This window comes from Carcharhinus amblyrhynchos, chromosome 14, assembly GCF_965287045.1.
Source record: "Carcharhinus amblyrhynchos chromosome 14, sCarAmb.v2.hapA, whole genome shotgun sequence".
Classification (NCBI taxonomy): Eukaryota; Metazoa; Chordata; class Chondrichthyes; order Carcharhiniformes; family Carcharhinidae; genus Carcharhinus; species Carcharhinus amblyrhynchos.
Genome location: NC_137337.1, coordinates 47,563,234 through 47,576,215, shown reverse-complemented (window position 1 = coordinate 47,576,215; position 12,982 = coordinate 47,563,234). Strand labels below are relative to the sequence as shown.

General features: G+C 39.8%; 1 protein-coding gene across 6 annotated transcripts in view; it reads left to right on the top strand.

The window, feature by feature from the left end:
• ralgapa1 (Ral GTPase activating protein catalytic subunit alpha 1) overlaps window positions 1–12,982 on the top strand; it is a 247,344-nt gene that overhangs the window by 185,181 nt on the left and 49,181 nt on the right. For all 6 annotated transcript variants that reach the window (XM_080202818.1, XM_080202821.1, XM_080202820.1 and 3 more), the window contains 2 exons: window positions 3,286–3,444; window positions 11,245–11,372. In XM_080202818.1, the coding sequence (XP_080058944.1) occupies window positions 3,286–3,444; window positions 11,245–11,372 (287 nt within the window). The remainder of the gene's footprint in view (window positions 1–3,285; window positions 3,445–11,244; window positions 11,373–12,982) is intronic.

Below are 12,982 nucleotides of genomic sequence, written 5' to 3'. Positions count from 1 at the left end.
GGTGAGGGGGAGGAGGTGCACTGCTGACGATGCAGGAGTCTCAAGGCTGGCCAGCGATTGAGCTGGCCAGTAATGGGAGGGCAGCAGACAGAGGCTATTGGCGTGTGTGCCAATCCCAGCACTGATAGACTGGCGCATGGGCAGAGGCTCGCTCTGCACTATGCTGCCAGCCTCTCCAGCAGGAATAGGCCCTGCCCGTTGGTTTCTAGCATGTATCACAGTGGTGCGCTCTGAAGTGCACAGAGTGGGGGAGATTCATTTTGAAACACCCACTGGAAAAACCAGCGTGATTTACACCAGTTTTTACAAGAATTCAACACTTTGAATTTTTTTTGGGAGCGTCCCACCCAACGTTTTGGTTTAAAGAATTGCTATATAAAAACTCGGTAAGGTGTGCTAGAGGCAGAGTCCCAGGTGTAATTCCTTTTTCTATAGAAGAAAATAAAAGGAGCCTTCCTGTTTTGGCAGGGAGTTCAATTCAGAAGCAGACGTGTGTTTGTGCCTGTATTGTTTAATGTTTAGTAGTGACAAAACACTTAAATGAAATTGAACTTCCCCATATTGAACTCTTTGCCACAATTTACACACACACACTCTGCATAAACACACACACCTTAACCTATGAATAAATCACTTGGTAGTACGGGACTTGACTGTTGCTGAATCCTTTTGCCTTGCACTCATCAGGAAAAATGCAAGAACACCAAATTTCAAACAATCATAGCTATTAAAATGACAGGAGAAAAGGGTGCTGCTTAGTTGGCAAGTTGACTGTGGTTGAGATGTTACCATGGTGAAAGTAATGGGGAATTATAGGCTGCCCAACTTCAAAAAAGGCACAAAGTGAGACACATTCATATGTAGGAAGCCATTCTTTGTAAACAAAAGGAATATGTTCAAACATTGTCTTTTTTGAATCACCTGTATACTCCCACAGAAGAAATTGTTCTGATCATTTGAAATTTGGCATTCTTGCTTCTGCTCTGATGAGTTCAAGACAAAAAGGTTTTGGCAACACTTTTCAATGATAATCTATCAATTTCCTCTCGTAACTGTTTGCTCCCATCTACATTACTTACTGTATCAATAAAATTAATGTATTGTCAGTGACTGAAATGAAGGTAGAACTCTGCATTGAGGTCATTTATAAACATAGTGAATAGCTGAGGGTCCAGTACAGATTCCAGGGAACACCATTAATTACATAGAATCATACAGTGCAGAAGGAGGTCATTTGGGCCATCGAGTCTGCACCACCTATAATCCCACATATTTACTCTGCTAATCCCCCTGACACTTGGGTCAATTTCGCAAGGCCAGTCAACCTAACCCACACATCCTTGGACTGGGGTAGGAAACTGGAGCTCCCAGAGGAAACTCACACAGACACGGGGAGAACATGCAAACCCCACACAGATAGTGGCCCAAGCTGGGAATTGAACCTGGTTCCCTGGCCCTGTGAGCCACCAATTACAGTACATACCCATATTGCCAATTACAATACATAGCCATTATCCTTGCTGTAAGCCTCCTATTTCTTCACCAAATCCATCTATCCCAATATCAACTGGGATTGAAACCATATAAGGGGCATAAAGAGAGAAGAATTCTTGCAATCTGTCCAGGAAATTCTTTTCAACAATTTGTAACAAACTCAACGAGAGGAAATGCAATTCTAGATCTAGTCTTGGGGAATGAAGAAGGGCAAATGAGTGAGGTGATAGTTGGCAACCATATAGGGGATAATGATTACAGTTCAGTTAAATTTAGCATTACCATGGAAAAGGACAGAGAGCAGGAATAAAAATTTTGAACTGGGAGAAGGCAAATTTTGCAGGAATAAGAAGGGACTTGGCTGAGATGGACTGGATAGAGGATAAATTAGTGGAAGACCAGTGGAAAGCACTAAAAATCGAAATCCTAAATGTACAAAATAGACAAGTCCCCTCCAAAAATGAGTGGTGCTGCCAAATCTAGGTCCCCCTGGCTGTCTAGAAGAATATAGGGGAAGATCAAACAGAAAGAGAAAATGTGCGATAGGCACAATGAACTAAGCACTGCAGAAAGCTTAGATGAATATAGGAAGTGCAGGAGTAAGATTTTTTTGTAGTAAGATTTCAAGACAACATTGGCATTGCCTGAAAAAAGTTTTAGAATAACCTCCTGGGAGGGGGAAGCTGGATTTACAAGCAGAAATAGGGAAGTATGTTATGTGCTGTAATTATGATCTGATAATTTGACTAATACAGTATTGTGATTTTCTTTCGCAACATGCACAAGATGATTGAAGTCCTGGCATGGCCTTCATGAGAAACTTGGTTAGATTATGGATAATTGCACCACAGTGCCTTGATGTAATCTTATCACCATTCTAAAATCAAACTGTCATCATGATTTAAATATATTTAATTTTGCATCAGATTTTGAAGTTAAATGACAAAACTGGGATATTTGAAAGTAGAATTCATTGGGCTTTTCAGACACATGTTTCAGCATCTATCCAGAAACTGCTCTTTTAACTTAATGAAAGGAGTCCTTAAATTGAGATGGAATCTGGACGTAATCTCACATAGCACAGCTTCTGTACCATTCAGCCTTACTTCATTGCCTCCTACCTTGCCTCTCACTCCAACTGCCTTATCTCCCTACCTTTTTTTTCTCTCTTTCCTATTTCCCCCCCACCTTTTCCCCCTTTTTACCCCCTCACCTTTTACATCTCTTTACCACCTCTCTCTCTTTTTTTCTCTCTCTCTCTCTCTCTTCCCCCCCATTACCTAGGCCTCAGTCGAAAAGTCTTATGGAATTTTCAATCATTGCCTAAACTGAAAATGTTTGTAAATTGTTGCAAGGCGGCCTGGTGCGTTCTATCTCAGTTGATCCAGCATTATGGCTGCTGGTCTTCGAAATGTCCATGGTGCTGGAGACTTTTCCAGCAACAGATGCCTACATTGTTTTCTACAGCTCATGGAACTAAATTACTGAGACCCCTGATTTATGTCTTACACAAATACTTGCCTCTTAGCTACTGTTTCAAACCAAAGAAGTCTTCTTATCAACAAATCCTTAGTTCTCCTAGAATTGTTAGGAAGTACATTTAAGTAATCATTTTTCATCTATCTCTCACACCTGTATGTATTCTTGTAACCTATTGGTTCACAGAAAAAATGCAATGGCTAACCATAGAGCTCGTTTACTAAGGCTAGAGTATTTTTTTTGTAGTAGCTTACATTATTAAATATTAAAATTTATGTTTTTCTGCTCTACCTTTCTCTCTCTTTTGGGCAGTTAAGACACCTAGGGAATGATGAAGTGCACATAGTCTGGTCAGAGCATACAAGAGACTATAGAAGAGGAATCATTCCCACAGAGTTTGGTGATGTCCTTATTGTTATTTATCCAATGAAAAATTATATGTTCAGCATCCACATAATGAAGAAACCAGAGGTAAGGAAATCCTCCACTGTGTCCATATCAATCTAGAACTGAACTACAATAATACCAAAATATTTTGCACACTATTTTAGTAAATTTGTACTTGTGAAAATGTAACGCAAGTTATTTAATTGGTCCAATACAAACAAAATACTGCAGATGCTGGAAATCTGAAATCAAAACCTAAGTACTCAGCAGGTCAGGCAACATCTGTGGAGGGAAACAGCGTTCAGATCAGTGACCCTTCATAAGAACTAAGGAAAGAAAGAAATATAGATGTTGTATACTTAATTAGTTGTGTGATTGATGGCAGTGATTAGCACTGCTGCCTCAGCGCCAGGGACCTGGGTTCAATTCCAGCCTGTTTGGAATTTGCACAGTCTCCCCCAACTACATGGGTTTCATCCAGGTGCTCCAATTTCCTCTCACAGTCCAAAGAAGTGTAGGTTAGATGAATTGGCCATGGTAAATGTGTGAGATTACGGGATAGAGCCTGGCCAAGATACACTGCCAGAGTCAGTGCAGACCTAATGGACTAATGGCCTCCTTTTGTACAGTAGTGATTCCATGACTGTTTTAAGAGCTGATCAGGTGTGAAGTCATTAGGGTGTTGCACAGTTTGAACTCTGTGTAGGCAACATCTCTTTCAAAAGATCTGTTATTGTTAATTTGAATCTACATATGCAAACTACATCTTTTCCTTTAGTTTAAAACTATTAACTCTTAACATCATTAGGACATTAAGTGAAAGGGAGATGGGGTGGGGAAGAACAAAAAGAAAGGTCTGTGATCAGGTGGTGGGCAGGAGAGATTTAATCACAAACATTTCATGGTACAAGAGAGTGATAATGAAACAGGTAACGAAACAAAGAATGTGTTCAGGCAAAGTGTGCATACTGAATGCAGAGAAATTAGAAAAAAATAAACTGGCAAAATAAAAAAAAGAAACAAAATGGAAGCAACAGTTATGATCAAAATATTTTGAACAATGGTGTGTCCAGAAGGCTGCAGAATGGTCAAAAGATAAGGTGCTGTTTCTCAAGCCTGCGTTGAGCTTCATTGTCACAAGCCAAGAACAGAGGTGTCAAGAGTAGGAGTAATGTGGAGAATTGAAATGATAAAGAACAGGAAGCTCAAAGTCACTGAGGTGACTAGGTGTGTAGTTGATGTAGTCTCTATGGACTTCAGTAAGGCCTTTGACAAGGTCCTGCATGGGAAACTGATCAAGAAGGTATGAACCAATGAGATCCAGTGCAATTTAGTAAATTGGATCCAAAATTGGCTTAGTGGTAGGAAGCGAAGAGTGTTGGTTGATGCGTGTTTTTGCAACAGGAAGCCTTGTCCATTGACATACTGCAAGGGGTCCCTTGCTATTTGTAATGTGCATTAATGATCTGGATCAGAATGTGGGGGGAATGATCAGTAAATTCACAGATGACAAAAATTGGTGGTGTGGTAAATAGCAAGAAGATTGTTGCATAAGGTTAAACCTCACAGGATCCAGGGTAAGATAGCTAAATGGATACAAAATTGATTTGATGACTGAAGCCAGAGGATGGTTGTAGAGAGCTGTTCTTCAAACTGGTGGCCTGTGACCAGTGGTGTGCCTTAGGAAGCAGTGCTGGGTCCGCTGTTACTTGTCATTTATATTAATGATTTGGTTGAGAATATAGAAGGCCTGGTTAGTAAGTTTGCAGATGATACCAAGATTGGCATAGTGGACAATGAAGAAGGTTATCTCAGTTTGCAACAGGATCTTGTTTAATTGGGCCAGTGGGCTGACAAGTGGCAGATGGAGTTTAATTTAGATAAATGTGAGGTGATGCATTTTGATAGATTGAACCAGGGCAGGACTTGGTCAGTTAATGGTAGAGTGTTGGGGAGAGTTACAGAGCAAAGAGATCCAGGTTCATAGCCCCTTGAAAATGGAGTCACAGGTAGACACAGTGGTGAAGAAGGCATTCAGCATGCTTGGTTTCATTGGTCAGAACCAATTGAATACAGGAGGTGGGATGTCTTGTTGAAGCTGTACAAGACGTTGGTAGTAGTAGAGGTGGGTACAGTTTTGCCTTTTAAAAAGCATTTAAACAGTTACATGGGTATAGAGGGATATGGGCCAAATGCAGGCAATTGCAACCTGCTTAGGGTTTTTTTTTAAAAGGACGCCATGGACAAGTTGGGCTGAAGGGCCTGTTTCCATCTGTAAACCCCTGACCCTGTGAGGAAACCCTTAGATTACAGAGCAGTGTAAACAAGCTGACTAAACAGTGGCAAATGGAATTGAGCCCTGAAAAGTATGAGGTGATGCATTTTGGGAGAATTAAAAAGATAAGGGAATGCACAATGAATGATCAGAAACTGGGAAATACAAAGGACCAAAGAGACTTGGGGTGCGTGTTCATAGGTCCCTGAAGGCAAAAGGACAGGTAGATAAGGTGATTAAAAAGGCATATGGGATACTTGCATTTGTTAGCCAAGGCATAGGATATAAGAGCAGAGAGGTTGTGATGAAGCTGTATAAAACACTTGTTAGGCCAAAGCTAGAGTACTGTATGCAGTTTCGGGTCACCATCCTATAGGAAGGATATGATTGCATCAGAAAGGGTGCAGAGGAAATTCATCAGGATTTTGCTTGGGCTGGAGCATTTCAGCAATGAAGAAAGGCGGGTTAGATTGGGATTGTTCTCTTTAGAGCAGAGAAGACTGAGAGGAGACCTAATTGAAGTGTGCAGAATTATGAAGGACATAGATAGAAAGACATTTTTCTCCTTAGTGGAGGATTGAAAAAACAGGAGCATTTATTTAAGGTAATGGGCAGGAGATTTAGAGGGGATTTGAGGAAAAACATTTTGACTCAGGGCAGTGGGAATCCGGAACCCTCTGCCCGAAAAGATGATAGAGGCCTTCACCCACACAACATTTAAGAATCATTTAGATGAGCACTTAAAATGCCATAATATACAAGGCTGTAGCCCCAGTGCTGGAAAATGGGATTAGAATAGATAGATGCTTGATGGCCATAATGAGCAGGTTTGTGGGGCCAGATGGCCAACTTGTCCTATTTCATATGACCGTAAGAGACGGGGTCAGAGGGGAGGATAGGGAAGAAAGGATCCGGAGGGCCCATAAGTTGAAGTTTGCAATCCTTCACACCTGAAAGAAAGATGAAAGTGTTTTTGGTTAAGCACCGGCTGTGGCAAAGGATGAAGTGAAGAGAGATGTTGAAAATGTGCATCTGAAGGTGCATGGTGTTGAGAGTGGATCTTTGGTTGCAATGAGAATAGTGGTTTGAGGGATTTTGAATGTCTGAGATATCTGTAATCATGGATGGACCCAAAACAAGAAGAGTGGAATTTCCGTTGGAATCCATGTGAAATAAGTTAGAGCAGAAGGATGTTGATAAGGAGGGGGTGTGACTGTTGAAGCATATTTTTGTGAGAAAGGAAGTAGAAAACAAAGGTAAACAAGGTAGAACTGACAAACAGAAATGCCGTTGGACAGAAGAGAAGAATATCTTCAAGGTGGGCTTTCCTGGAGGAGAAATGGCCATGAATTAAATTAATGAATTAAACACTAATGCAGAAGAAAAATACTGCAGATGGTGGAGATCATTTTATTCCAACATAATTCAGTATTATTAATAGAGCATTTTATTTTGGGTACATCCCAGAAATAGCAATATATGTCATAACATTTGTTTCATGAAACAAAATAACATTTTTAGTATTCTTAAATTATGAAACCATATTGTTTGCATTGCTTTTTTTCAAATATTCAACTTCCAGATATGAATAGTTATGTATTATTTTCATGCTAATGGTGCAGAATTGCCAGAAAATATTGTGCGGTGGGGAGCTTGCACTTTTGCCAGCGTGTTGAAAAGTTAACGATCCTCCTGTTTAGTACAAGCTGCTATCTTGGTATGGAGCTGATGGCTGCATTGGGGATGACTGTCCAGATTTTCGTTCAAGGCTATTGACATGCATTGAAGAGATTGCATGGCATTTTGATGGCTAGTGCTTAATATCTGCTCCAACAGTGATCAGATGTTTGAGAGTAAAAACAGTGTTCATGTCAATGTTGAGCACTACTTGAAGGGATACTTGCCATTTCATGTTCCCTTAACTTTTGCAGCTGTAACACATCAAGAAATTTTCTGGGACACTGCTAGAATGTTGAAGTCTTAACAATGTTTATTCTTCAAATTTTCTGAGCACTTCATCCAAAAAGTAATTGCTCTCCTCCCCCACCTTGTTGGATACCTTTTATAGGAGTCACCAGGAGAAAAGTAGCACTTACTTGGGGTCCTACTTGACTAAATGCAGAATAGTCGGTAGAGCAAGACTAGCTGCTACAACACATTTACCTTAACTAGTCCCCTGACAATAAGGGGCAATTAACATGGCCAATCCACTTAACCTGCACGCCTTTAGACTGTAAGAGGAACAAGAAGGTGAGATGATATCTTTTTCCACTGCAAATACAGGAGAATTCCTCCCCTGACCCTCCAGTGCTTATCTAAGAACATGTGTGCCCTGAGCTGTCCTGCAACATCCTACAATTTGCTATCCAGCATACAGCACATCTTCAATGGAAATGATTGCAAGAAACCTGCATATAGTCAGTAGATAATTAGCCATAGTCCACAAAGGACTGTAGACAGTTGGTTTTGAGAAGCACAATTCCACATCAAGCATGGGACTGGATGAGGAGACAGTTTCCAAGTCTATCTCATCTGGAACAGGAATTGAATCCCTGTGGTTGGTGTGATTCTGGACCCCACATTAGCTATCTAACTAACTGAGCTAACTGGCAGCAGCCCCTATATTGTTCTGCGAATCCTCTGTTAATCCTGAAAATGTTGGTTTTAGCACCTCCAGGCAAGATCAAATGATGACGATCAATATTTGGGACTGAAAATTGTGTGTTAAGTCCAGGTTTCAAAAAGCTAGACTTATTCGCACTGGAATCATTTAGTGCTTGTTTTCATTCTTCAGCCAAATAGTTTTCAATTACTTTGACTATATCATTTTAGAGTTTCATCTCTAATTGCTTTTCTCCATTGTGTACAGTCATTCTCGGTCCTGAGAATAAAGCTTGGAATCAATTTTCAAATTCTTCATAATTAATTCCAATTTTTTTACAGTCCAAGGCAATGAAAGAAAATGTATTTCAAAACTTGAGTCTCCCATCTTTAATGTTCTTGTGTCCTATTTCTGCCATCATCATGATTTACAACTTGACAGCATTCTGCATAACTATAATACAGAAGAGCAGGAGAAATAGGCATTAGCATGATTCCAACATTAACACAACACCCACATAGAATCCTACAGTGCAAGGGGAGGCCATTTGGCCCATTGCGTCTGCACCGATCACAATCCCACCCAGGCCCTATCTCCATAACCCCATGCATTTACCTTAGCTAATCCCCTGACAATAAGGGGCAATTTAGCATAGCCAATCCACTTGACCCATCCGTCTTTAGACTACAAGGGGAAACTGGAGCACCCGAAGGAAACCCATGCAGGCATAGGAAGAATGTGCAAACTCCATACAGTGACCCAAACAAGGAATCAAACCTGGCACTGTGAGGCAATGCTAACCCCTGTGCTATCATGCTGCCCTGAAAGGATTGGGGGAAAAAAAATTGGCTGGTCCAGTTAAGTTTCTGGGCTGTCATGCCCATCCCCTAATCCCATAAGATGTTAATGATGGAGGATTTATTGATGGAATGAATGCCTGGTATGACTCTTGTTGGAAATGGTGTGGCAATTAACAGCCATGCCACACAACAGCCCAAGCCAAATGGACATGGATTGCTTCATTATCCAAAGAGTTGCAAATGGAACTGAACTTTGTGCAATCTTTAGTAAGCATTTCCATTTCTGATGTTATGATGGTGAGGAGCTCTTTGATGAAGAAGCTGAACACAAAATGGGCTTAGAACACTCCGGAGGAACTCGTGCAGCAATGTCCTAAAGCTGAGCTAATTGGCCTCCAGCAATTTCAATGATCTTTGTGCTAGATATGATTCCAACCAGTAATGAGTTTTCCTCACTATACTTATTGATTTCCATTTTACTCGGGCTCCTTGATGCCACTCTTGATCAAATGCTGTTGTCAGAGCCCATTGCCTTTGCAGTATCCAATGCACATAGAATGAATCAAGTTGGCTAAACATTGGCTTCTGTGCTGAAAGCTACTTCAGAAGGCCAAGATGGGTCATCCATTTAGCGTTTCTAGTTGAAGATGGTTGCAAATGATCAACCTTGTCTTTAGCGCTTGAGTATTGAGTTCTGCCATCATTGAAGATGGAGATGATCATGCGTCCTCTTACAGTTTTTTTTTGTCCACAATCATTCATGGCTGGAAATGGAAGAACTTTGGTTCAGAGAAAAATAATGTAGCATGGGAATAATTCAAAATTGTGTTTGATTTTCCAAGGACGACGACATGCCAAAATTGTATCTGCCACACAATGTTGATTTCATTTGACTGGAATGATCAGTTAATTAATGTGCAAAAGATGTAAAATCTAATATATGAATGGCACAAAAGGTCTTTTCTATTTGACACAATTAATTTCATTTGGTGACGTAATTTTATATATTAGCCTTTTGCCAAAAGGAGTTTAACAAATTAAGTAACTTCTCATATCTCTCTGTGATGTTTTTGGCAGTACAGAATCTGAGAGAAAATTAGTAATAATTACTTGCATGGCAGCTGCTTCTTGGACCAATGTAGCTCCTGTGGAGGACATCTGCAGGACAGATGTTCTGAAGCAGAACATGCAGTTTTACTGAAGTTTATTTCCATGTCCTAGTGCAATGTTTTAACACTGTTGTGTTACTACCGGGCCTGAAGAATACATTTCTTAATCCTACTACCATTTTCAGTTTCCCTGGCATACTTTCCAAACGCATTTGGAGGTTGAAGAAATAAGAAAAACAGATGTGCTGTACATTCTGAAAATCATCCACACAAAGAATATGCTCCATCTGCTCTATGACCTCCTGTGACTTGGAGTTATTCTGCAATATCAATTTTATATTTTGGTGCTCGTGTTACCTCGATAATAATGCTGTATTTCCTGAGGAAGGAATGCAATCGATAGCAGTTTACCTCTGTACAGCACATATAATGCAGTAGTGTTTAGAGGTGCTAAAAACAGAACCACAGAATGCTATATCAGGACAGATGACCAACAGCCTGATATTAGAAGTGGATGGAAAGGGTTAGAGAAAAATTCTAGAACTTGGGGCCAAGACAGCTAAAAGCACTGCCAACAATGGTGGAACAAGTGCAGTCAGGGATTTAGAGGAAAAAATTATTCCATTCTTAAAGTAACAAAACTATTGCACAGTGGACAAGGCAAGTCCTTAATCCATAGCCTTGCTCCAAAAACCAATTTAATTTCAAATTGAATCCAATTCATGGCCCCCGCAAGAGAGCCATACAAGTTCCAAGCTAGCATGAACAGGCATTGCACCCGATCCAACGCTCGATCTTAGCCAAAATGCCAAAGAATTAGGAATGCTCTCGCAGCAAGAATTATAACAGTTCATCGGTCCCAAAGGTTTGTAGAACTGGAGGAGGGTATGGAGATGGGGAGGATGAACTATGTTTTGTTCAAGTAGCCAACAGAAAAAATAGACTAATGTTTTATCTTTAATCAGTTATTTTAATTTCTTTCTACTGAATCGAAATTAATCTAGTTTTTAAACTAGATATGGCTATCAGAAATCATATATTACTTGTAATACAGCATAAATTGATTTGTAAAACTGAACCAAATAATCTTTCAAACAGGTACCATTTTTTGGTCCACTCTTTGATGGTGCAATCGTGGATGGGAAAGTTCTACCAAGTCTGGTCCGAGCAACAGCAATCAATGCAAGTCGAGCACTAAAATCACTAATTCCACTGTATCAAAATTTGTATCCTTTTGAAAAATCTTCTGTCCTTTCATCAAGATGCTCCTTTCTTGTCTTAGAAAATCCTTTAAGTAAGTTGATTTATGTTTCTTAAATTTTTAATGTCCCTGCTGGAGCCTAGGAGAAGAATCCACATGTTCAAGTCTTTATTTTTGTAATGGACAAAGGTAAAAGTGAAATTTCATACATTATATTCAGAATCAAGCTATGTGAAAAATACATTTGCCAGATGTTTTTAAAAGGAAGAAAAATAATTAGTTCATTATTCTAACAAGCCTAAAGGAGTCCTCTGAACATATGAAAAACAGTTACAAAAGCATGAAATAAATCAACTTATCCATGATGTAATGTGACATAATTAAAAATCTGTCAAACATCTTAGAGAAACTGAGATAACCAAACAGATTTTAAGTTTAATGCAGAAAAAATATAAAGCTACATTAGGTTTTCAAGCCTGTCTAACTTCACATTTGTATTTGTGTTGCTTGTATTGTATTTACTGCTGTATCAGAACATCACAGTTTTCCCAAAAGCAGCTATTTTGTAGTACAGAAGTTTTCCTACGAACACAATTAAAGAGCCTCGATATTATTTTCAGAAGCAAAATACCTAAGGATGCTGGAAATTGAAATTAAAAAAAAAATGCTGGAAATACTCAGCAGATCAGATCAGTATTGGTACAGGAATAATGTTAGGGAAATTGATGGGATTGAAGTCTGACAAATTCTTAGGCCTGATAATCTACATCACAGACTACTTAAGGAAGTGGCCTCGAAATGGTGGATGCATTGGTGATTGCCTTCCAAGATTCTGTGTGGGCTCTAGCTACCCTCCAATCTGTAGGAATTGTACCAATGTAACCACACTATTTAAAAAGGGAGGTAATGAGAAAATAGGAACTAGTAGACCAGTCCGCCAGAAGTGGGAAAAATGCTAGAGTCCATTATAGAAGATTTAATAGCAAAGTACTTAGCCAACAATGGTAGGATTGGACAGAGCCAACGTGGATTTACAAAAGGGAAATCATGCTTGACAAATGTACTAGAATTCTTCAAGGATTTATTGAACAGAGTTGATGAGAGGGAGCCATTGGATGTGGTTTATTTGGATTTTCAGAAGGTTTTCAACAAAGTCCCACATAAGAGATTAGCATGTAAAATTAAAGCACATGAAGCTCGTAGTATATCGAGATGGATAGAAAACTAGCTGGCAGACAGGAAACAGAGTGGGAATAAATGGCCATTTTTCCAAATGGCAGGCAGTGAGTAGTGGGATACCGCAGTGATCAGTGATAGGACCTCAGTTATTCATAACATATCGTAATGATTTAGATGAGGGAAGTAAATGTAATATCTCCATATTTGCAGCTCAAAGAAAGCTGGGTGGGAGGATGAGCTGTGAGGAGGATGCAGAGATGCTTCAGTGTGATTTGGACAAGTTGAGTATGTGGACAAATGCGTGGCAAATGCAGTATAATGTGGGTGAATGTGAGGTATCCACTTTGTCTTCCTGTTTTTGCTAATGGTTATAGATTGAGAAAGGGGAGTGGACATCGAGACCTGGGTGTTCTTTATACCAGTTGCTGAAGGTAAGCATGCAGGTGCAGCAGGCGG